Raw genomic sequence first — 25,629 nt, forward strand, 5'->3', positions numbered from 1 at the left:
ATTGCCTTGCTTTTGCGACAGGCGATTTCTCACAGACTGCAAGGGAAGCTCGGCTCTCCCTAAAATTACGAAAATTAAATGGTCAAATATGTTCGGTTGTGTTGACATTTCATTGACTACAAATGTGTTAGAACACGTTCATCTCACAGACGAGTTTGTTCAGAATCAGCTTTGATGTGATGTTGTTCACTTCTCATACATTCCCGTTGCGCTGTTTTCTCATACGATCTCTGCTCAGTGCGTTTTCCCGTAGAAGCTCGGCGTCCATGCACTTCAATGAGACTGAGTGGAACAGTTTTTTTCATTGCCTCAAAACTGGACGGTAATTGGATAAATGCCACAATGTTGTCCCGCCCCTGGATACTCGGTGTCTCTGGAGACGAATAGAGCTGTGGGTGGAGCTCGGCCGGGCTGGACGCCAAGCTTCCACATGCTGATTGGAGGATCAGTCGAAAGGCTGAATCCCGTTTGATTGACATCTATTTTGAGATCTACTCCTTCACCTGACAGAGTTCAGTTTAACCCTTTCCTGCATGAATTATGAGAACCTTAATCAAGATTTTTTTTTTTTCCTGAGTGTTTTTACTCCTCTTTAGGCATGAAAAAAAACACTATGTGATTGAATTTTTTTTTTTTAAATCAACCTGTTTTTCATGGAGTTACAAAAATTTTCCACTTAGTTACACCATGAATTTTATTCTTGAAGCAAAGGAACATGCGTTTAAAACCCAATATCATAAAGTGATATGAAAACAGTGAAATGAAACCATGTTTAATGCAGCTAATCTGATGTTTTCTCACATTTTAACATATTCTAATACTAGTTATTACTCACTTCATGGAGATAATATGCAAAAAATAAATGTTAACAATTGATTTCCACTCAAGAACCAATCAAGAACAGCAAAGTTACAATAATGGTATGAATTGCAGTTTATGAGATGATGCACAAGTGTCCACTGTGTTGGTTGATATGGAACTAAAACAACTAAACCCATGAATATACAAGAGTAAAGCTGTAGAGTAACTGTCCACTGTAGTGACCACTATGCATGAAAGGGTTAATACCGTCGCGCATTCTGCCGTGAAATCGAGAGAGAAACCACTACGAAGTTACTCGTTCATTTCTTGCACTGTAAATAAAACACACTCGTTGTACTTTCTTGTTTCAATTTAGCATAATTTAATCATTTCTTTTTCAAGTTTAATATCGTTTTGTAGATAGTTAAACGTTGGGGTTCTGAGATGTTGGAAAAACGGTTCGAGCTAGCTACATTTTGAAAATACTCAGTTCAAAAGTCCAAACCCCTTTCTTCAGACGTCCCTCTGAAGCCACGCCTCCAGAGTGGTGGCACGCGCCGTGCTTGTTCCCGAGGGTTCACGAGCGCTAGCGCTGCACAGCAACAATTTGCCGGCTCTGCTATGCTTCGTACCCGGGTTTGGGCTCCGACGCCGTCTACGGTCCGGTCTGGTCCAGTCAAACTGTCTCCGACACCGGCTGAGGCTCTGTTCCCTGCTTTGCTCCCGTACGCCGCGGGCTCCTACCCTGACTACGGCCCTGGCTGTTTCCTCTAACACCCCCTGCTCTTCCAGAACAGCCCCAGTTAAGACCTATGTGACTAATGTTACATTTCCTAGTGGTTTATGTTTTTGACTAAACAGTTTGCAGGTGAACTTTCCATCCTAATATAAATAATATAGCCAAGCTCTAGCTACGCTTCCTGTACAAGCGCTCCAGCCTCTGGGAATGCGAAGAGGGGTACGCGCTAAGGGGGGAAGGGGGGAGGCGCGAATGGCAGTTGAGTTTGATAGACATATCACCGTTCAATCATTTCGAGTGGGCGCTCAAAATTACAGCCCGACCGATTAATTGGCCGGCCGATTAATCGGGCCGATTGTAGCGTTTCACCAGTTAATCAACATCGGCCAATATGAAGCCGATGTAGCCGATATATTAACATTTTTTTTTGCTGTGCTGAGATTCTGTCGCTCGCTGCTCCTGTCCGTGTGTGTGTGTGCGACACGGAGAGTCAGACGAACAGTAAAGCGAGTTAGTTTCACTTTCACTCCTGCTCGGACAATGACACTATCACCCCACACACACAATTATATAATCACAGAGCTACTGCTAACCCCCCCCCCCACCGCCGAAAATCACAGACCGCTACCGCGCTCTGATGAGGATGGACCGCGATAATCCACCTGTCCACAATTATCTGATAAAAGTTTATTATATCCTGTGTAGATCAGTGTTCTTATTTCATATATCAGTCAATATATCGGTTATCGGCCAAAATCAGATATCGGCCAATATATTGGATATCGGCTTTTTTCGCCCCCAATATCGGTATCGGCATCGGCCCCAAAAATCCCATATCAGTCGGGCTCTACTCAAAATGATTGGATGGTGTCTTTTCAGTCCTACCCGTTCCACAGGTGACTGATTTTTCTAATTTTTGTGTTAGAGCATTTCATTAATTAGTTGTAATCGGGGTGTGAAGGGGATTTTAAGGAATATAACAAAAAATTCTCCCAAAAAAAATTTCTTATTTCTTTCCTTTAAATCAATCATACTGTTGGCTAGGTCGGAATAAACTAGCTATCAATTCCCTGGAAAAGATGCCCACTTGGTACGATAAAGTCACTGAACATTTTCTTGAAAAGGAACGGAGGGCCGAATTTATGTTTAAATAACTCGACCATTTTTTTAACGTAAGCCGACATGAGCTTCCCCTGTCTGAAAGACGAGCAGCCGCCACTGTTTTGCGAGTTCTGGTTTGGTACATGGAGATGCGGCGCCTACCTTCTGGAGGGGCGAGTGTGTTGATCTGAGGGAGGTGGAAGGCGGTGGGCGGAGGCTGTAACGTGTTTGTCATTGCTGGTGGATGCAAAGGCTGCTGGGAGGAGGAAGTCTTTGCCTCGCACAGGAAGACAGTGGCCTGCCTCTGGAGCACCTGGAGGACAGAGAAGACCGACGAGACAAAGAAGAGGAGAAAAAAACAAACAAAAGTAGTGTCAGGGTTCAGGTATAACATACATATACACACACAAACACACACACACACACACATACACAGATGCACACACAAACACACACATACACACAAACACACACACAAACAAACACAAAAACACACACACACATACACACACTAACACACACACAAACACATACACACACTAACATAAACACACACACACACACACAAACACACATTCACACAAACACACACATAAACACACACACATACACACACACACCCACAAACACACACAAAAACACACACACACACAAACTAACATAAACACACACACACGCACAAACACACACACATATACACACACACACAAATACACCAAAACACACACAAACACGCACAAACACACACACACATACACACACGCACAAACACTCACAAACACACACACACAAACACGCACACAGATACACACACAAACACACACACACGCACATACACACACACAAACACACATGCAAAAACAAACACACATACACACACAAACACACACACACACACACACACACAGGCACACACACGCACACACAGGCACACACACAAAATACACACACTAACACAAACACACATACACACAAACACACACACACAAACATATACACACATACACACACAAACACACACACAGGCACACACTAACACAAACACACATACACACAAACACACACACAAACATGTACACACACACACAAACATGTACACACACATACACACAAACACACACACACACACACCTGAATGGTGAGGCAGTACGTCACCACCATGATGACCAGTGGAATGAAGAAGGCCACAAAGGAGCCAATCAGCATGAAGCGCTCCTCGTTGAGGACACAGCTGCCGTTTACGAAGACCTTGTCCTCGTTGTGGAGGCCGATCACTGGAATAGGCATCGACACACCTGGAGAGAGACAGAAAGAAACATTTGGATCTTTAGGTTTTATACTAATGTTGATGCAGCTCATCGTTTCCTGGTCATCACACACGTGACTTTACATCACCAGGGGCCAAACGCCAAAGGGTCCACTGCAGCCCCTGGGATGAATCTGCAAAGTGCAAAAATTCCACCGTCAAGGCTGTGGAACTCATTTTAGTTCAGGTTCCACATGCAGACCAATATGATCTACAGGAAAATAATAACAGCAGAAGAATCTACAAAAAAGAATGACTCCATATGGTCTTCTCGGTTTGATGTGAAAAAAATATTACATTATGCCGATAAACTTCAATTTTTGTCTGTTTTAGTGCAAAAAAAATAACATTAAATTCTGAAAATATTTACATTTACAAACTATCCTGTAACAATAAAATGTGAATAACCTGAACAAATATGAACATCAGCGTGTGTGTGTGTGTGTGCACGTAATGAAATATGAGCACATGGATGAGAGGAATGGAACAGAAAGCAGTTTGTCTATACAATCTGTTTGTCCTGTCGTTGCCGTGGTTACGACCAACAGTGACCGTTTAGAGCAGGGGTGTCAAACTCATGTTAGTTCAGTTCCACATTCAGCCTAATATGATCTAAAGTGGGCCGGACCAGTAAAATAATATAAACAATAGGATCAGAACTTTTGAGTGAAAAAAGTAAATTCCGTAATGAAAATGTTTACGAATTGTACTTGAACCTAACATGAACAAATATGAACAACCTGAAAATTCTTTAGTAAAATAAGTGCAATGTTAACAATATTACACCTTAGGTTATCATTTATACACGTGAATCACAACTTAGAGATCGCAGCGGATCCACAAATACATAAAACATTAAATAACAGGACAAATATTATTAAAATTTCACATACTTCTCTTGAGACATTTCAGATATTCACATTTTTTATTAAAGGCTAGTCTGTAAATGTAAACATTTTTGTGTAATTTTACTTTTTTTTTTACACTAAAACAAAGAGACAAATTGACAGTTTTCATTATTTATCGGTTATTATTATAGTATTTTACTGGTCTGATCCACTTTAGACTGAAATGACCTCAAATGATTTTAACATCCTTGATTACCTCCGCCAAGGAGGTTATGTTTTTGCCAGGGTTTGTTTGTCTGTCCGTTAGTGTGCAACATAACTCAAAAAGTTATGGACAGATTTTGATGAAATTTTCAGGGTTTATTGGAAATGGGATAAGGAAGAAATGATTAACTTTTGGGGGTGATCCGGAAGAAATCCTGGATTCTGGATCACTTTGAAATTTTCGTTAACATTGTGGTAAATGGGGCCAAAATTTTCGTTTCCCAATATCTCGCTTAATTATTGACCAAAACTCATGAAATTTCACTCAGGAATTGACAATGGGGTCCTCTATCACATTTCAAAGGCTGATCCGGATCTGATCCAGAAGGCGGATTTTAGCTCAATTTATATAAAAAATGGGGGTGCCCTTACTTTTTGGCCTACTGTGTCTTTAATATTAAAGGTAGAAATTTCTGACAAGCGCCATCGTGTAGCTCAGTCAGTTCCGCATCGGGAGTATGCCACCGGATTTCATGTAGCTTTAATACTTAAGGAGCTAGATCCAGAAGAAAACCGCCATTACGAGAAATGTGATTTTCGTGAATAACTACTGAACTAATAAGGATATAATTATGAATCCAGTTGCTAATGGTATGTTTTCATGGTCAAGGAATCTTAAAATATAGGGAAAATAAATATGGGACTAATGTTTATGGTGGAAATCACAATATGGGGGAATTGTGCAAATCTCATGCAATTTGACTCAGGGATTTACAATGGGGTGTTCTATCAAATGGCAAAGACTGATCCGGATCTTTCAAAAAGTTATGGACAGATTTGGATGAAAATTTCAGGAAATATTGATACTGGCACAAGGAACAAATGATTAAATTTTGGTGGTGATGGGGGGGGGGGCACTGATCTGCCTTGGCGGAGGTCTGCGCTCTCAGAGTGCTTTTCTAGTTGTTAATATCTTCAGTGTAATTTTTGCATTTTACAAATTCATCCCAGGGGCCGGATTGAACCCTTTGGTGGGCCGAATTTGGCCCCCGGGCCGCATGTTTGACACCTGTGATTTAAAGTTGTGTTAATAAAATCACCAGTGTGGAATAACTGGGGTCATCCTTAGACGTCCAAGCTGGAATAGTTCAGTTCAGTGTGTGTGTGTGTGTGTGTGTGTGTGTGTGTGTGTGTGTGTGTGTGTGTGTGTGTGTGTGTGTGGGGTGCGTTCAAGGGTGCACAAACGGCTTCGTTCACTATTTAACCCAGAATCGTGCCCCGGCATCTTTATATGTGGGATTCTGTTACAATAAATCTACTCAAAGGCTGTGATTAATTACATGGAATTTTAGATTTTAGTAATAATCTAATAATGAGTTTCCAGTGTTAAAAAAAATTCATTTTATGGTTAAATTGCTTCAAAAAAAAAAAACCCTAAGCGCTGGAGTCATTATGGGGAAGCATATGGAGCTATTTCAGAGTAATGACCATAAATCAAAAACACAATCATCTCCTAATGAACAACAGCGAACATGTTATTACGACATTAAAGATAACATGCTCCTGTTATAAATGGAAAAAAACACAGTACATGCTTGTACCTTTGAGGTTGTCTTACTTATGTTTTATTTACGTTTGTGCACATGCTGTTGTTTTATTCATTAACATAAAAAAACTAGGGCTGGGTAGGTTAACGCGTTATTACCGCGTTAACGCATTCATTAAATAACGCCGACAATTTTTGTTTTTTTTTTTTATCTCACGTTAACACTGTTTTATTATTGTTCTGCCTTTCAAGCAAGTCTTAGTTGATTTATACATACGGACTCTTATTTTGAAACTCATGCTTTTATTTTGGCTGAGAGGAGAAAAGCCAGCGAACTTTCCGAGTAATGCTGAATCAAACTTTGTGTAACTCCTGCAGTTCAGCGCCTGTATGTGTCAATCATTCTGTTGTTTGCTAAATAATTTCACATGCAAACGTGCCGTTAGAAACATGTTTATGACGTTATTTTGGATGTGTTTATTACAATGTGTTATTAACATGTTTAAGCTAATTCGTTTATGCTAGCAGTCGGAGATGGGTTGTTAATTCTTTACGCAGGCTCATGCTAAGTTTATGTAAATTCATTGGTTGTGTTTAGGTATAATATACCAGCCTTTGAACTAACCTTTACTTATTTACGATGTGATTAGCTCAATGCTAACTTGAATGGGAAAATCCATAGACACGCTAATGATTAGCATTTACAGATTGAGTTAAGATTTACAACGTCTTTTTATCCAGCAACAAAGTTCACATCAGAGATATTTTATACTATTCATTCTTACAACAACTGAACATAAAATACTCACAGGCAAACGTTTTTGGGGCCATACAAACAGAGTGAAAGAAACGTGTCTGTTAGTTTGTTCTTATGTCCGAACTTCTTCTTCTTATGTCTTATGTTTTGTTAACACCGAAAGGACAAAACATACATTAGTGCAACTTATTCCGACCACTAGAGGGCCCCCTTTTGCTTGCTTTGAACAGCTGAACATCACATATTATTGGGCTTATTAGTATTAGTACTTATTAGTGGGCTTAAGACTCCTGTCAGTCACTCACAACTGTAAATAAACGGGTGTGGACATAAACATGTGTAAAAGTAGTGTTTTTTTACATGGACATTTTCATTTTAAATGTCTTCAGATGGCGGGGTTGAGAAGGAAACAGTTGTTTGGAAGCACTGACATGTGGAATTATTTTTATCACCGGAGTACTTCCAGTCTGAAATATCACTGAAACGTGGTTGATGCCCCCCCCCCCCCCCCCCCCCCCCCCCCCCCAAACAACTATGCGATTAATCACGATTAATTGCGATTAAAAATTTTAATCGCTGCCCAGCACTAACAAAACAAGATAAAATGACAGTAAATCAAACTACATTTTAAATAAACCCTGTAACGAGGCTGTTTGATATTAGTTTCTTAACATGCAATAGTAGCCGCTTTTCCATTGGACATCTGCGCAAATCTTTCCCAATATTTACTAAATATAAAAAAAAAAAAACAGAAGTGCTTAATGTCGGTTTTTCCATTAAATCACAAATGCGATGATTTGTTTATTTATTATCGCAAGATGTCAGGAGAAGTCATTCTATAAACATGGTGACGAATATAAATATCTGTTGTTTTGAATCTAGATTGCTCGTTACCCCTCTATCTTGTACACAGTAAATTTGCAAATTGTGTAAAAAATGCAGTGTCAAAGTATTTTAATTCTTTCGGAATTATTCCAACAATAGACAGAGTAAAATTTAACAAGATAACTTCCAGTGTCGGTGAAAATAATTGGAGTTTACAGAGGTTTTACACTGTCAGTGTCATATATTCAGTGTTAAAGTAAATTGACTCTCTCAAAGTTAATTCAACACCGATAAGAGCAAGATACCTTTCAGTGTTAAAAAAATAATGACTCTGAAAAGCACCGCCCACCAACCTCAGTGCTCAAACTGAGTGAGAAGTTGGACTCCAGCATCGCCATCTTCCTCGCATCGAAAAACTGCGTTTGTACGTTTGTGTAAATAAACTATTGCTTTTGTTATTTCATCCAAGCAGAATCTGTGTGCGAGAATAAAGCTACATCGTCATTGTTAATGTTGGGTACGTGTTTTCAAATACCGATTTTCAAATGGATAACGTGATATCGGGTTGGCGGCTTTCATTTTACATGTCATTATATGTTTACTTTTAATTGCGATTTTTAATTTTTACTTGGAATAAAATGGGTACAGAAATAATTGTATCTTTTTTTTCGTCCCTGCAGACATGTTCATATTTGTTCAGATTATTCACATTTTAGTGTTACAGGATAGTTTGTAAATGTAAATATTTTCATAATTTAATGTTATTTTTTGTGCTAAAACAAAGAAAAAAAATTAAGTTGTTAATTTTAGATTTTTTTGGCTTAATTCAAGATTTTTTTTTTTTTTTTAATTTAATTGAAGATTTTTTTTTGTTTGTTTTTGGCTTAATTCAAGATTTTATTTTTTTTTTTTTGGCTTAATTCAAGATTTTTTGCTAAATTTGAGACTTTTTTTTGCTCAATTGAAGATTTTTTTTACTTAATTGAAGAGTTTTTTTTTTGCTAAATTGAAGATTTTTTTTTACTTAATTGAAGATTTTTTGTAAATATACTATTTTATTTTGTTCAGACAAGGAATATTTTTTAGACGCTACCTGCTTGACAGTTTCGACTGTGACTCCATTCTTCCTCAGAAGCGTCATCCGACGTGTTGCTGACGTGTCATTTATCAGCTGGTCGGCTCGACGGACCAATCAGAGCCTGTTGAGCCGACCGTGCCTCCTCAGCCTTGGGTGGTCTCTGGAGGAGGAAATCCCAGGCTCTGATTGGTCCGTTGAGCCGGCCAGCTGATAAATGACACGTCAGCAACACGTCGGATGACGCTTCTGAGGAAGAATGGAGTCACAGTCGAAACTGTCAAGCAGGTAGCATCTAAAAAATATTCCTTGTCTGAACAAAATAAAATAGTATATTTACATAAACAGAAGACAAAATGAACATCTTTAGCCTTGAAGATTTTTTTTTTTTTTTCTGGCTTCATTCAAGATTTTTTCCTTAATTCAAGCTAAATTTTTTTGCACAATTGAAGATTTTTTTTTTTTTACTTAATTGAAGATTTTTTTTTTTTTTTTTTTTTTGGCTTCATTCAAGATTTTTTTCCTTAATTCAAACTAAACTTTTTTTGCTTAATTGAACATTTTTTTTTTTTTTTTTACTTAATTGAAGATTTTTTTTTTTTTTTTTTGGCTTCATTCAAGATTTTTTTCCTTAATTCAAACTAAACTTTTTTTGCTTAATTGAACTTTTTTTTTTTTTTTTTACTTAATTGAAGATTTTTTTTTTTTTTTTTTTTGGCTTCATTCAAGATTTTTTCCTTAATTCAAACTAATTTTTTTTTGCTTAATTGAAGATTTTTTTTTTTTTTTTTTTTTGCTTATTTGAAGATTTTTTTTTTTTTACTTAATTGAAGATTTTTTTTTTTTTTTTTTTTTTTTTTGGCTTCATTCAATTTTTTTTTTCCTTAATTCAAGCAAAAAAAAATTTTGTGTAATTGAAAAAATTTTTTTTTAACTTAATTGAAGATTTTTATTTTTTTTTTTAGCTTCATTCAAGATTTTTTCCTTAATCAAGCTAATTTTTTTTTGCTTAATTGAAGATTTTTTTTTTTTTTACTTAATTGAAGATTTATTTTCTTTTTTGGCTTCATTCAAGATTTTTTTTACTTAATTCAAGCCAATTTTTTTTTTGCTTGGTTCAATTCAAGACTGTGGAATTTTTGCACTTGGCAAAAACATCCCAGGGGCCGAACTGGACCCTTTGGCGGACCGCATTTGGCCCCCGGGCCGCATGTTTGACACCCCTGGCGTAGACTAACCGCTTCTGTTTCATAAGCTGCTCTGTTCAGACTTTAGACCTTAGCTCCATCTCAGAACACTCCAGGCTTTTACGGCTCCTTGTAACAACACTATTTGACAGACTGACTCGGTACTCTCTTTCCCGCACCGTGTGGCTTGTTGTAATTCTTTAAGTGCGAGGTACATTATATTCTCTCACCCAGCTGGTGACCAGGCCAACATCCAAACACAATTTAGAGCACCGGCGGCTCCTCTAATGAAATCGTTGCAATTGACTGCACACGCTCTGCCCGGGAGGATGAATTGGCTTGCATTAATAGTGGACTTTTTATTTCTGTTGGTGTCCGTAGAACCCAAATTTCTGACTAATGGACCTCACTAGCAGCATCGACTCATGATTCATTCATACATTCATAGTGAGAATTCACATTTTTTTTGGTTGTTCACATTATTATTAATATTATTATGATTATTATTTTTTTTTTTTTTACATGTGGCAAATTTTAACCCATAAAGACCCAAACATCCACTGGCAACCAAAAACATTTACTGATCTAAAATGTTTAACCCTTTCATGCATAAATTATGAGAACTTTAATCAATATTTTGTTCTTGAGTGTTTTTGTTCCTCTTTTATGAACCTATTTTTCATGGAATTACAAAAATGTCCGCTCAGCTGGACACCATTCATTTAAGTTCTGAAGCAAAGAAACATTTATTTAAAAATCATCATCAGAAAGTGATATACTGTGTGAAAACTATGAAACAAAAACATTTTTAATGCCGCTAATTGCTAAATTGCTATTATTTTGTCACATTTGATCATACTCTAATATTAGTTATTACTCAATTCATGAAGATAAAATCCTCCAAAGACCCAGGAATTTGACAGTTTTAGCTTTTTTACATTAAAAAATGGTCATGATTGGAAACTGCATAATGCAACAGTTTTTTCAGATATGTTTTTAACCCTTTCATGCATAGTGGTCAGTGGAGTGGACAGCTCTTCAAAAGCTGTTCTCCTGTATATTTATGAGTTTTGACATTTTAGTTGCCAACACAGTGGGACGCTTGTACATGATCCCATACACTGTCACCTATTGGCCAGTCATGGGAAGTGCATTTGTTTTTTTTTTTTTTGTTTTTTTTTCTTACTCATAACCAAGATGGCTGACAGGAAGTCAGAAATGCTGAACATCCCAGGAATATCTTGTAAATCCTTCAATATCAGGACACCCCTGAAGGTAGAAAAAATATGCTAGCATCAAGTAACATCTAAGGATTAATATCAGTGTTAAAAATTTCAGATATTTATTTTATATTGGAAGAAATTTGCAATTAATGATGTCCACTAAATTGACGCCATGCATTGCTGGCTGTATTTCAACTGCAATTTATACCATTAGTGAAACTTTACTGTTCTTGTTAAATAGATTGATCTGCAGGAATATATTTTAGTGCAAATCAATTGCTAATTGTTCTTAGAGTGTAATTAACAGTTTTTCTTTTTCTTTCTTTTTTTTTTTTTTTTTTTTTTTTTTGCATAATATCTCCAATAAGTGAGTAACAACTAGTATTAGAATATGTTTAAATGTGAGAAAACATCAGATTAGGAGCATTAAAAATGTTTAATTACATAGTCTTCCCACAGTATATCATTTTCTGATGTTGTTAAATACACATTTCTTTGTTTCAAAAGTTAAAAGTATGGTGGACATTTTGTAACGCCATGAAAAATAGGTTCATAAATAAAATATTCAAGTTGCAATTGCATTGTTTTTTTCATGCCTAAAGAGGAATAAAAACACTCCGGAAAAATGTCTCGACTAAAGTTCTCATAATTCATGCATGAAAGGGTTAAAATAATTTTTTATTGATTGATTGATTTTTTTAATGGAATGTCCTTTGTGATGCACACCATTTTTTTAAGTAAAACTGTCAAACTTTTGTCCGCTAAAGAGGACAAAATGCATTACTGGGTCTCAGGAGGATATGCAAAAACAAAACAAAACAAAACAAAAAACTTTTTTGTTTCAGAAAACTGTTAATTACAGTCTAATACCGATTAGCAACTGATTTACACTAAAACATGTTAATGCAGATCAGGTTTATCATGAGCAGCAAAGTTACAATAATTGTATGAGTTGCAGTGTTTGGGAGGATGCATAAGTGTCCACTGTGTCGGCTGGTGTGGAACTAAAACAACAAAACCCATGAATATACAATAGAACAGCTGTAGAATAACTGTCCACTGGAGTGACCACTATGCATGAACGGGTTAAAATGTCATAAGAGGGAGCATTGTGGTGTTACCCCATGTATAAAGAAACATACCTTTTCAGTTAAAATGAATCGAAAAAAAATCCCACTAAAATCATTGGTTGTAGTACAGAGGCGTATTGCATTCACATGAAAAAATACTAAAGTAATCGGCTCTGTTTTTCTAAAATTAACGAGGTAATTGCCTTGTAATTACAATGAAAAATAAGCTATTTTTTAAAAATTCGGTCTGTTTTTCTGAATTAATGAGGTAATTATCTAATAACTACAAGAAAAAAATAAAAATTCAGCTCTGTTTTTCTGCGATAATGGGACAGTGGTGCCTCTGTACATGTATAGTCAGATAGTCACGTACTGTAACTCTACAGCAGGGGTGTCAAACTCATTTTAGTTCAGGGGCCACAGTCAGCCCAGTATGATCTCCAGTGAAATAATAAAAGTGGAAAAAAGTCAAATTAAATTATGATAATGTTAGCATCTACAAAAATCTGAATAACATGAACAACTGGAAACATCTTAAGAAAAACAAGTCCAATTTTAACAATATATAATTATTATTAGATTTTTTTTGCTTGATTCAAGAATTATTATTTTTTTTTTGCTTGACTAAAGATTTTTTTTTTTTACTTAATTCAAGAATTTTTTTTCTACTTAATTCAAGATCTTTTTTTTGTTTTTGCTTAATTCAAGATTTTTTTTTTCTTGATTCAAGAGTTTTTTTTTCTTAATTCAAGATTTTTTTTTTGGCTTAATTCAAGATTTTTTTTTTTTTTTTTTTTTTACTGAATTCATGATTATTATTATTTTTTGCTTTATTCAAGATTCTTTTTTGCTTAATCCAAGATTTTTTTTTTTTGCTTAATTCAACTTGTTTTTTTTTTTTTGCTTAATTCAAGATGTTTTTGGCTTAATTCAAGATTTTTTTGTTTAATTCAAGATTTATTTATTTATTTTTTTTTTTGTTATTTCAAGATTTATTTTTTTTTACATCTACAAAAATCTGAATAACATGAACAACTGGAAACATCTTAAGAAAAACAAGTCCAATTTTAACAATATATAATTATTATTAGATTTTTTTTGCTTGATTCCAGATTTTTTTTTTTTTTTTTTGCTTGACTAAAGATTTTTTTTTTTTACTTAATTCAATAATTTTTTTTTCTACTTAATTCAAGATCTTTTTTTTTTGTTTTTGCTTAATTCAAGATTTTTTTTTTCTTGATTCAAGAGTTTTTTTTTCTTAATTCAATATTTTTTTTGGCTTAATTCAAGATTTTATTTATTTATTTATTTTTTACTGAATTCATGATTATTATTATTATTTTTTGCTTTATTCAAGATTCTTTTTTGCTTAATCCAAGATTTTTTTTTTTGCTTAATTCAACTTTTTTTTTTTTTTTTTTTTTGCTTAATTCAAGATGTTTTTGGCTTAATTCAAGATTTTTTTGTTTAATTCAAGATTTATTTATTTATTTATTTTTTTGTTATTTCAAGATTTATTTTTTTTTTACATCTACAAAAATCTGAATAACATGAACAACTGGAAACATCTTAAGAAAAACAAGTCCAATTTTAACAATATATAATTATTATTAGATTTTTTTTGCTTGATTCAAGATTTTTTTTTTTTTTTTTTGCTTGACTAAAGATTTTTTTTTTTTACTTAATTCAATATTTTTTTTTTCTACTTAATTCAAGATCTTTTTTTTTTGTTTTTGCTTAATTCAAGATTTTTTTTTCTTGATTCAAGATTTTTTTTTTCTTAATTCAAGATTTTTTTTTGGCTTAATTCAAGATTTTATTTTATTTTTTTTCCTGAATTCATGATTATTATTATTATTTTTTGCTTTATTCAAGATTCTTTTTTGCTTAATCCAAGATTTTTTTTTTTGCTTAATTCAACTTGTTTTTTTTTGTTTTTTTTGCTTAATTCAAGATGTTTTTGGCTTAATTCAAGATTTTTTTGTTTAATTCAAGATTTTTTTTTTTTTTTTTTGTTATTTCAAGATTTCTTTTTTTTTTTTACATCTACAAAAATCTGAATAATATGAACAACTTTAAACATCTTAAGAAAAACAAGTCCAATTTTAACAATATATAATTATTATTACATTTTTTTTGCTTGATTCAAGATTTTTTTTTTTTTTTTGCTTAATTCTAAATTTTGTTTTTTTTCATAATTCAACATTTTTTTTGGCTTAATTCAAGATTTTTTTTTTTTTTTTAACTTAATTCATGTTTTTATTCTTATTCTTATTCTTATTTTTTTCTTTATTCAAGATTATTTTTTGCCTAATCCAAGATTTTTTTTTTGCTTAATTCAATATGTTTTTGACTTAATTCAAGATATTTTTTTTATTTAATTCAAGATTTTTTTTTTTTTTTGTTAATTCAAGATTTTTTTTTTTTTAACATCTACAAAAATCAGAATAACACGAACAAGTGGAAACATCTTAAGAAAAACAAGTCCAATTTTAACAATATTCTGCCTCAGATTATCAGTTTATCATTTATACATGTGCATTACAACTTACAGTACAATTCCAAATGCATGAAACATTTAATAACAGGCAGAATATTGGTAAAATTGCATTTACTTATCTAAAGATATTTCAGATTTTTCACATTTTTTGTAAAACAACAGTTTTTAATATAAGCATTTTCATGTAATTTTACTTTTTTACACTAAAACAAAGCTAAAATGTGCTGTTTTCATTATTTCTAGGTTTAATATGATAGTATTTTACTGGTTCTGACCTACTTAAAAACTGATTGGTCTGTATGTGGATTCAGAATTAAAATGATTTTGACATCCCCGATTGTTAATATCTTCAGTGTAATTTATGTATTTCACAAATTCATCCCGCGGGCCGGATTTGACCCCTGGGCCGCATGTTTAGTATCTGTGCCCTTGAGGGATCAATAAAGTATATCTTACCTTATCTTTTCTTGTCTTATTTTACCTTATTTTACCTTACCTTAAGTTGTTTTATCTTTTCTTGTCTTACCTTATTTTATCTTGTCTTTCCTTACTTTAACTTACCTTACCTTTTCTTATCTCATCTTATCTTATTTTACCTTACCTTAACTTATTTTATCTCATCTTGTCTAACCTTACCTTATCTTATTTATCTTGTCTTACCTTATCTTGTCTTACCTTATTTTACCTTACCTTATTTTATCTTATCTTGTCTTACCTTACCTTATTTTATCTCATCTTACCTTACTTTACCTTACCTTATCTTGTCTTCTCTTATCCTATTTTACCTTACCTTATCTTATTTTGTCTTGTCTTATCATACCTTACTTTACCTTACCTTCTTTTATCTTACCTTAACTTATTTTACATTAGCTTGTGTTACCTTACCTTATTTTATCTTGTCTTACCTTATCTTATCTTACTTTATTTTACCTTACCTTAACTTATTTTATCTTATCTTGTCTTACCTTACCTTATTTTATCTCATCTTACCTTACTTTACTTTACCTTATCTTGTCTTATCTTATCCTATTTTACCTTACCTTATCTTATTTTGTCTTGTCTTATCTTACCTTACTTTACCTTGCCTTTCCTTACTTTAACTTACCTTACCTTTTCTTATCTCATCTTACCTTATTTTACCTTACCTTATTTTATCTTATCTTGTCTTACTTTACCTTACCTTTTCTTATCTCATTTTACCTTATTTTACCATACGTTAACTTATTTTATCTCATCTTGTCTAACCTTACCGTATCTTATTTTATCTTGTCTTACCTTATCTTATCTTACCTTATCTTGCCTTACCTTATCCTATTTTACCTTACCTTATCTTATTTGGTCTTGTCTTATCTTACCTTACTTTACCTTACCTTATTTTACTTTACCTTAACTTATTTTTATCTTATCTTATCCTATTTTAACTTACCTTATCTTATTTGGTCTTGTTTTATCTTACCTTACTTTACCTTGTCTTTCCTTACTTTAACTTACCTTACCTTTTCTTATCTCATCTTACCTTATTTTACCTTACCTTAACTTATTTTATCTTATCTTATCTTGTCTTACTTTACCTTACCTTTTCTTATCTCATTTAACCTTATTTCACCTTACCTTAACTTATTTTATCTCATTTTGTCTGACCTTACCGTATCTTATCTTATCTTATCTTATCTTATCTTATCTTATCTTATCTTACCTTGCCTTACCTTATCCTTTTTTACCTTACCTTATCTTATTTGGTCTTGTCTTATCTTACCTTACTTTACCTTAACTTATTTTATCTTAGCTTGTGTTACCTTACCATATCTTATCTTATCTTATCTTATCCTATCTTATCTTATCTTATCTTATCTTATCTTATCTTATCTTATCTTATCTTATCTTATCTTATCTTATCTTATCTTATCTTATCTTATCTTATCTTATCTTATCTTATCTTACCTTATCTTATCTTATCTTATCTTATCTTATCTTATCTTACCATATCTTATCTTATCTTATCTTATCTTATCTTATCTTATCTTATCTTATCTTATCTTATCTTATCTTATCTTATCTTATCTTTTCTTATCTTATCTTGTCTTGTCTTGTCTTGTCTTGTCTTGTCTTATCTTATCTTACTTTCTGATGATGGGTTTTAAATATATGTTCCTTTCCTTCAAAAATTAAAAGTACAATATCCAGCTGAGTGGACATTTTTTGTAAATCCATAAAAAAAACATTCATTAAAAGAAAAAAAAATCCTTTTTTTTTTTTCATGCCTAAAGAGGTATAAAATCACTCAATAAAAAATATTGACTAAGCATGAAAGGGTTAAAGTACAACTGTCAAACAGAGAACAAAAACGCATTGCCGGGTCTCAGGAGGATATAACATTGCTGCTACTTTTTTTTTTTTTTATTGTCAGAATCCATATGATCCCTAGAATAAGTCGATCATTTGACTAATCAAGACCGATCTGTATTTTTATTGTTCAGCCCTATAGCGATGACTATAAGGCGAAATTATCCTCCAGTTCATTTTCAGGAATTGTAGCATAAATACAAACAGAAATATGCAATAATCCACCCCATATCTGCTTCTGTGATTGTCAAGTGACCCAATCCAACCTCCTTTTCTGGTTGGGAAATCTCTTCTTGTATTTGTGTATGTCATCTCCATTACAACAACAGAGCGTGCATTGTATTTTTTTTTCTAAATAAGGGTCACGTCTCATTTGATCCCCCCCTCCGCTGGATACTATTGAGGTTTTGTTGCGGCGAGCTTATCCGTGATTGTGCTAAACCAGTCGTCAAAATACCTTTGAGAAACTGACAAAGAAGGAGGCGTATTGTGTTTGCAGTAACGGTGTGTGAAATTAGAATGGAAGTTTTTTTTTTATTTTAACTACGATGTGGAACAAACTAAACTATACGGCAGGGGTGTCAAACTCATTTTAGTTCAGGGGCCATATTCAGCCCAATTTGATCTCAAGCGGGCCAGACCAGTAAAATAATGACTTAATAACCTATAAATAATGACAAATCCGAGTTTTTCTTTTTGTTTTAGTATGGAAAAAAAACTCCAATTAAATTATGAAAATATTTACATTTTACAAAAAAGATGTGAATAACCTGAAAAAACAGAAATTTCATTTGAAAAATTAGTGCAATTTTAACAATATTATGCCTCGACTTATTAATTTATACATGTACATTTACACACAGTGTTACATAAACATTTGGTAACAGCCAGAATATTGTTAAAATTTTGGAGTTCGGAACTAAAGTTTGAACAATTTCTACAATATTACATCTCTTATTATTAACACAACTCCAGATCACAGTGGATCCATAAATGCACAAAACATTTAGTAACAGACAGAATATTGTTAAAATTCCACTATTCAGGTTGTTCATCTTTGTTTTTATTGATGTATTTATTTGCATTTTATTGTTAAAGGAAAGTTTTGTAAATGTAAATATTTTCACAGTGTAATGTTTTGTTTTGTTTTTTTTCACTTAAATTTTTTCCACAAAGAAAATTTGTCGTCGTTATTTATGGATTATTGTGTTGTTATTTTTACTTGAGATCACATTGGTCTGTATGTGGAACCTGAACTAAAATGATTTTTGACAACCTTGACTGTTTAGGTTAATTTTTGCACTTTCATCCCACGGGCCGGAATGGAACCTTTGGCGGGCCAGATTTGGCCCCCGGGCCGCATGTTTGACACCTGTGCTATACGGCATAGACATGTGTATTTAAACACAAGCTTATATGATGCTCTTAAGCTGCGGTCACATAAGATCTACTGGTCCGATGGATTGAAACAACCTTTAAGTCAAACAGCGATGTGCTATTACACCAGAGAGAAGGATCTTCTCTGGGATGTTTCGTAGCTAATCCTTGGGCATTGATCGCCGTAAGCCCTCCCAGACCTCAATCACAGCAGCATGTAGCGTCGCAGAACCTCCACAGGGGTCAAGGAAATGCCAGCGGAAAAACAGCGGATTTCTTATGATTCAAAAGCAGCCAGTTGTGAAGGACTGAAGAGCACGAAAGATGGAAGTAAACCTGGAAGTGTCAATCATTTCAGTCTCTCAGACCTGCTTGTACGATAAAATCTCTCCATTTCTAGGAATTGTACTTTGTTTTGGTTTAATTCATTGGTTAGAGGTTTTCTACTGATAAATATCAAATACAAACACACTGTGGGTTTTTGCTTTCCTGTCAACTTTTTGTGGTTGTTTCTACAGTGATAACACAAAAACAAATGCCTGTGAGTTTACTGTACACAGCCAACACAAAGAATGAAGCAATATCACGCTATATGAACATTTTAGATATATGGGACTTAGAAATAGGGTAGGGGTCTGAAACCTTTATTATCAAAAGAGCCATTTTGCCCCATCTTCTGCCAAAAAAAAAAAAAAAATAGTCTGGATCCGCAAAAAAAAAAAAAAAAAAGAAAAAGAAAAAAAAGCAGAGCTTATAAACTTCTAAAATGTTTAATCTTTTTTTACATTTTATCTGTTAAAACCACTGAATACAACAAACAGAAGTGCAGTATGGAATGGATTCTGGAGTATGATTACTCTAAAAGTACAGAGTAAAAGTAGTTCATAGTATTTTATGCTAATAGTATGTGAAGTGCTAATACCAAATATACCAAATTCATGAGGTACGTATTGGAAATCATAATTTTATTCATCATTGAATTTAGTCATAAAGCCTATTTCAGACAAAAAAAATGAACACTTTTGGAGCTTGAAAGGGATTTTTGAGTATGATTACTCCAAAAGTACCCACTAAAAGCAGTTCATAGTATTTGTGCTAATAGGATATGAAGTACTAATGCCAAATATACCAATTTCAAGAGGTATTTATTGGAAAAAAATAATTTTATTCATCATTGAATTTAGTCTTAAAGCCTATTTCAGATGACAACAAACACTTCTGAAGCTTGGAAGGGAATTTTGTGTATGATTACTCCAAAAGTACAAAGTAAAAGTAGTTCATAGTACTTGTGCTAATAGTATATGAAGTATTAATACCAAAAATACCAAATTCATGGGGTACTTTTGGGAAATCATGATTTTATTCATCATTGAATTTAGTCTTAAAGCCTATTTCAGATGGGAAAAAAAGAACACTTTTGGAGCTTGGAATGGATTTTTGGGTATGATTACTCCAAAAGTACAATGCAAAAGTAGATCATAGTATTTGTGCTAATAGTATATGAAGTACTAATACCAAATATACCAAATTCATGAAGTACTTTTTGGAAATCATAATTTTTTTCATCATTGAATTTAGTCTTAAAGCCTATTTCAGACGAAAACAAACGCTTGGAGCTTGGAAGGGATTTTTGAGTATGATTACTCCAAAAGTACAAAGTAAAAGTAGTTCATAGTATATGTGCTAATAGTAGATGAAGTACTAATATCAAATATATCAAATTCATGAGGTATTTATCGGAAAAAATAATTTGATTCATCATTGAATTTAGTCTTAAAGCCTATTTCAGATGACAACAAACACTTCTGAAGCGTGGAAGGGAATTTTGTGTATGATTACTCCAAAAGTACAAAGTAAAAGTAGTTCATAGTACTTGTGCTAATAGTATATGAAGTACTAATACCAAAAAAACCAAATTCATGGGGTACTTTTGGGAAATCATGATTTTATTCATCATTGAATTTAGTCTTAAAGCCTATTTCAGACGAAAACAAACGCTTGGAGCTTGGAAGGGATTTTTGAGTATGATTACTCCAAAAGTACAAAGTAAAAGTAGTTCATAGTATATGTGCTAATAGTAGATGAAGTACTAATATCAAATATGCCAAACTCATGAGGTACTTATTGGAAAAAATAATTTTATTCATCATTGAATTTAGTCTTAAAGCCTATGTCAGACAAAAAAAACACACTTTTGTATCTTGGAAGGGAATCTGTTGTAGGATTACCCCAAAAGTACACAGTACTCATACTCATACAGTCGCTCTATGAAAAGTATCGCTAATTATGAAAATGATTCTCTTCAAAACTCAACACTTCCTCCTCAGTTCCCAGTTGTACTGCTCCATATTCTCCATTTGGGTTCAGATTCGCAAGCTCCCGGAAAACGGACAGAAGTACATAAATAATATACAAAGGACGGACAGAACCCTCCGTCCGTATCTGTCTGCGTCTTTAACGTAGAGCATAAATGAGCCCTTACTTTTGTTGGCACATTCGCTCCATGCAGCTCATCTACCGTAACTGTCGAATGAGTAGCGCACAAAAAAAACGCTAGCGGCTAGCTTGGCCACAGTAAAGGGAGGAGCCACTACAAGGAGGATGAAGAGACGCATGCAGCTCTGGAGCTGCAGGTTGCCAACCCCTGAAATACAGTCATGGTAAGTACATGATGACAGTAGCAAATGCACAGTTATGGTTTGGAGGAAAACAAATAGAAGATTCATTGGAAAAAATATAAATCTTACCAAATGTATTTTTCTCTTTCTAGTCCAAATATCTCATCACACTTAAAATAAGACATAATCACCTAAAGAGTAACTTTCTAGTGAGATATAATAATTTATGTTTAGACAATAGATCTTGAACATCTTATTTCAAGAAATCTTACCAAGATAATTTTCACTTGTTCCATTGGCAGATTTTTTTTTTGCTTAATTCAAGCAAAAATCTACCAATGGAAGGGTGTCAAACTCATTTTAGTTCAGGGGCCACATTCAGCTAAATTTGATCTGAAGTGGGCCGGACCAGTAAAATAATAACATAATAATATAGAAATAAAGTCAACTCCAAACTTTTCTCTATGTTTTACAGTGAAAAAAGTAACAGTAAACAATGAAAATGTTTACATCTACAAACGGTCCTTTCAAACAATGTGAATAACTTCAACCAACTGAAAGAATAAGTGTAATTTTAACAATATTCTGCCTCAGTTTTTCATTTCCACATTTTCGTTTTAAAAGTGGATCTATAAATACACAAAACATTTAGTATAAGGCTGAATGTTGTTAAAATTGCACTAATATTTCTTAAGACATTTCAGGTTCTTCACATTTGTTCAGGTTATTCACATATTTTGTAAAATTCTACTTTGTTTTAGAGTAAATACATGAAAATATTTACATTTACAAAGAGAAAAATGTGGAGTTGTGAGTATTTATAGATGATTATGATAGAATTTTACTGGTCTGACCCACTGGAGATTGAATTGGTCTGAATGTGGAACCTGAACTAAAATTATTGTTAATTTCTTAATGTCTATTTTTGCATTTCACAAATTCATCCCAAGGGCCGGACTGGACCCTTTGGCGGGCCGGATTTGGCCCCCGGGCCGCATGTTTGACGCCTGCGATATACAGTATCGCAACCTGGCTCAATAACCATTTGACTTTCGTTGAGAGAGATAAATAATATTTGAACGGTTAATATTTACAAAATCAAGTCAAAATTAAAGCTGCAAGCAGCATTGGGCGGGACCTTGCACCGGGCGTTCCGCCTCCCCCGCGATCCGCCTCCCGTGACCGTCGACACCTCAGCTCCACTCACACCTCTCCGACCCCATACCAGTTCCCACCCTTTAGTGTCCGTCCTCCTTACATCTGTACAGAACACCAGCGACCCTCTGCTGAAACCACCATCACCTTTAAATAAGACTTTTATTTTGGAAACCCTACTGTGTGTATGTGCATTTGTTTTGTATGTGAGAGAAAGAATCAGTTTGAAAAATGAATTGAAATTGTATGAATAATTGAGCATGAAAGTGATGATTTCTCACATTTAAGGCTTTTATTTTGGAAAAACCCTATTGTGTGAGCATGTGTGTCTGTGAGAAAGAGTACTTTTGAATGAAGAAACATTGTACAAACAGTTGAGCGTTTGGTCATAAAAATGAGAAGAAGTTATGTAATAGACAATATGTATTATTTTTAATAGGCGTTTTATTTTGAAAAAATGTACTCCGTGTACTTTTGAATGTGTGCAAAATGTCCAATATCCACAATACAATGCAGTAAAACCTGTTTTAAAATAAAAAGAAAAAAAAAATAAAAAATTTGGGTTGCCTGGAATTTGAACCAGGGTCCTTCAGCTCCGTAGGAAGCTACATGAACCACTGCACTATAGACAGACACCTGAATGTGTGCACCAGGAAGAGTTTTATAGGGACTTTGTCATTGTGAAAAGTGAAAGTAAACATAGTCTTCCAAAAATCCCCATAATTCCATAACCGTAGGTCGTATCTGAAAAATTCTTTCAGTTTTGGATTCTGCAGACTTGTGGGAATTTAATGAGGTACAACTTTTGTGTCAAAGGCCTTAAATGAATAAGCAGTAATTGCAGAAACGTAGAGTAACTTTCAAAGGCAGATTGCCAACTTCCTGTTGGAGTTAGCTCATGAGTGTCAGTGTATGATTTGTCGGCTCAATCAGACCAACATTTTGGCATTTGTTTCATGTTTCTGTGACATTCCTACTGGCCGCTACAGCAGATTTTGTGTGTTTTTTAGTACATAGGTGGCGCTACAGAGTCCATTTTTGCACCCAAGGGGTTAATTTTGATATTGTATGAAAGTGTTCACCAGCCATGACATACATGGCAAATCTGCTGAGTTTTGGAGCATGTTAAGGGGGTGAAATGGCAGTCTAAAGAGGAAAATGTATGAAAATAAAAAAAATTGTTATAAATCAATAACCGTACATCGTATGTCAAAAATTTTTGCATGTGAATGTTTTGCTGAGTCCTGTGAACGCGTAGATATGTCACATGTGGAGAAAAACTCCAAAGTGAAAAATGAGTTCCAAACATGGCAACTTTGCGGGCTTGTAAAAAAAAAAAAAAACTAAGACAGTTATGGAAAAAGTACGAGATCACTTTTTTGAGGAGGGTTCACTCTATCTTTTGGCGCTATTTAGAAGTCAATACGATATACGGTGTCATCAGAGTTAGTTTTAAAAATTTTATTTTGAAAGGCAAATTGCGAACTTCCTGTTGGAGTTAGGTCATAAGTGTCAGTGGATGATTTGTAGAGCACTATCCAACAAAAAAATAAAAATAAAAAACGAACGAAAAACAATAGGGCCTTGCTTGCAGGCAAGGCCTCTCACTGTGTGAGAGGGCCTTACCTTTCGGCTCGGTCCCTAACAAGCTATTTTCATGCACATCGTGATCACGAGTTCTATTCACGTAACTTCACCTAAGTTCAAGACTCATTTCTGTTGCTTTAATTATATCTTATCATCAACAATCTAAATCCTCCTCTAATAAAACTTTAAGGTCACTGAATTCATTTGTATTCATTTGATCAGAATCACTTTAATAGATTTCCTTAAAATAGGATTTGCATTTGGGCGGTGACATTATGATGATCCACAGTCTGACCCAAGGGGGATGTTGTGCATCCAGTTTAATGCAATAACCACATAGAGCTGCCTTTACTGTAGGGTCAGAGGACACGACTCCAGCTAATGATACATACACACAGCATGCCTGTGTGTGTGTATGAGTGTGTTTGTTACTGTGTGTTCACGCATTAAAGCCCTCCTGGGTCTTAAAGGGCATGGAACGACATCAATGGATGCACCGAGGTCAAACAGAGGGAGTTCTGGGAGAAAAGTTTTAAAAGTCATCCAATCCCCTTCGCTCAGAGGGAGGCGATGCTTTCAAATGCACAAACATGCACAAAAAAAAACCATCCATAACTCCAGGCTATGGTATAGATATTAAAAACGTTCTAACAAAGAGGGGAAGAAAGACAGATACAGAGATCAGGGGTGAATTACGCAGACTTTTCATGATGTTTCTCTGATTTTGCTTCAATCAGGAATGCCTATTTGACATCATTTAAAAGCTGTTAGATGACATGAGATACAGATATTTTACAGAATATAAGACCATGACTCATGTAAAATCAGTCGCCTTTATACAGCCTGTTTTCCTCTAAAACTTTTGTATATCTACTGTTCTGTTTTTAAATGAAAAGCTAACATTATGAAAGGCTAACGTTATCCTATGTTTGGCTCATGCTGAATATATATTACACTCATGCAGGGTGCTTGTGTGACGCGTAATACCTTTGACGAAAAACAGTGAAATTTTGCAGTGTCCAGTATTCCCATTTTAAACATTGCATAACTTTGGACCACCTGCTGTGAACATGTCAAGCTTGTTGTTTCCTTCACTGTCTACAAATTGATGAGTCATAGACTTACTGTCTACCTTCTCTTTAACCCTTTCATGCACAAATTATGAGAACCTTAATCAAATTTTTTTCCTGAGTGTTTTTATTCCTCTTTGGGCATGAAAAAAACAATGCGATTGAAATTTTTCTTCTGAAAAATGAATTAAAAAATTAAATAAAAATAATTTTAAAAAGAAAAAAAAAAAAACATAAAAAAAAAAATAATGAAAAAAAAAAAAATCTTATGAGCGTATTTTTCATGACGTTGCAAAA

General features: G+C 33.9%; 1 protein-coding gene across 1 annotated transcript in view; it reads right to left on the bottom strand.

Annotated features, from left to right (window-relative positions):
• Positions 1-25,629, bottom strand: part of htr2cl1 (5-hydroxytryptamine (serotonin) receptor 2C, G protein-coupled-like 1) — a 402,018-nt gene that overhangs the window by 16,343 nt on the left and 360,046 nt on the right. Inside the window, 2 exon segments of the mRNA XM_030162626.1 lie at positions 2,804-2,954; positions 3,773-3,936. Of these exon segments, the coding sequence (XP_030018486.1) occupies positions 2,804-2,954; positions 3,773-3,936 (315 nt within the window).

This window comes from Sphaeramia orbicularis, chromosome 18 (assembly GCF_902148855.1).
Source record: "Sphaeramia orbicularis chromosome 18, fSphaOr1.1, whole genome shotgun sequence".
Lineage (NCBI taxonomy): Eukaryota > Metazoa > Chordata > Actinopteri > Kurtiformes > Apogonidae > Sphaeramia > Sphaeramia orbicularis.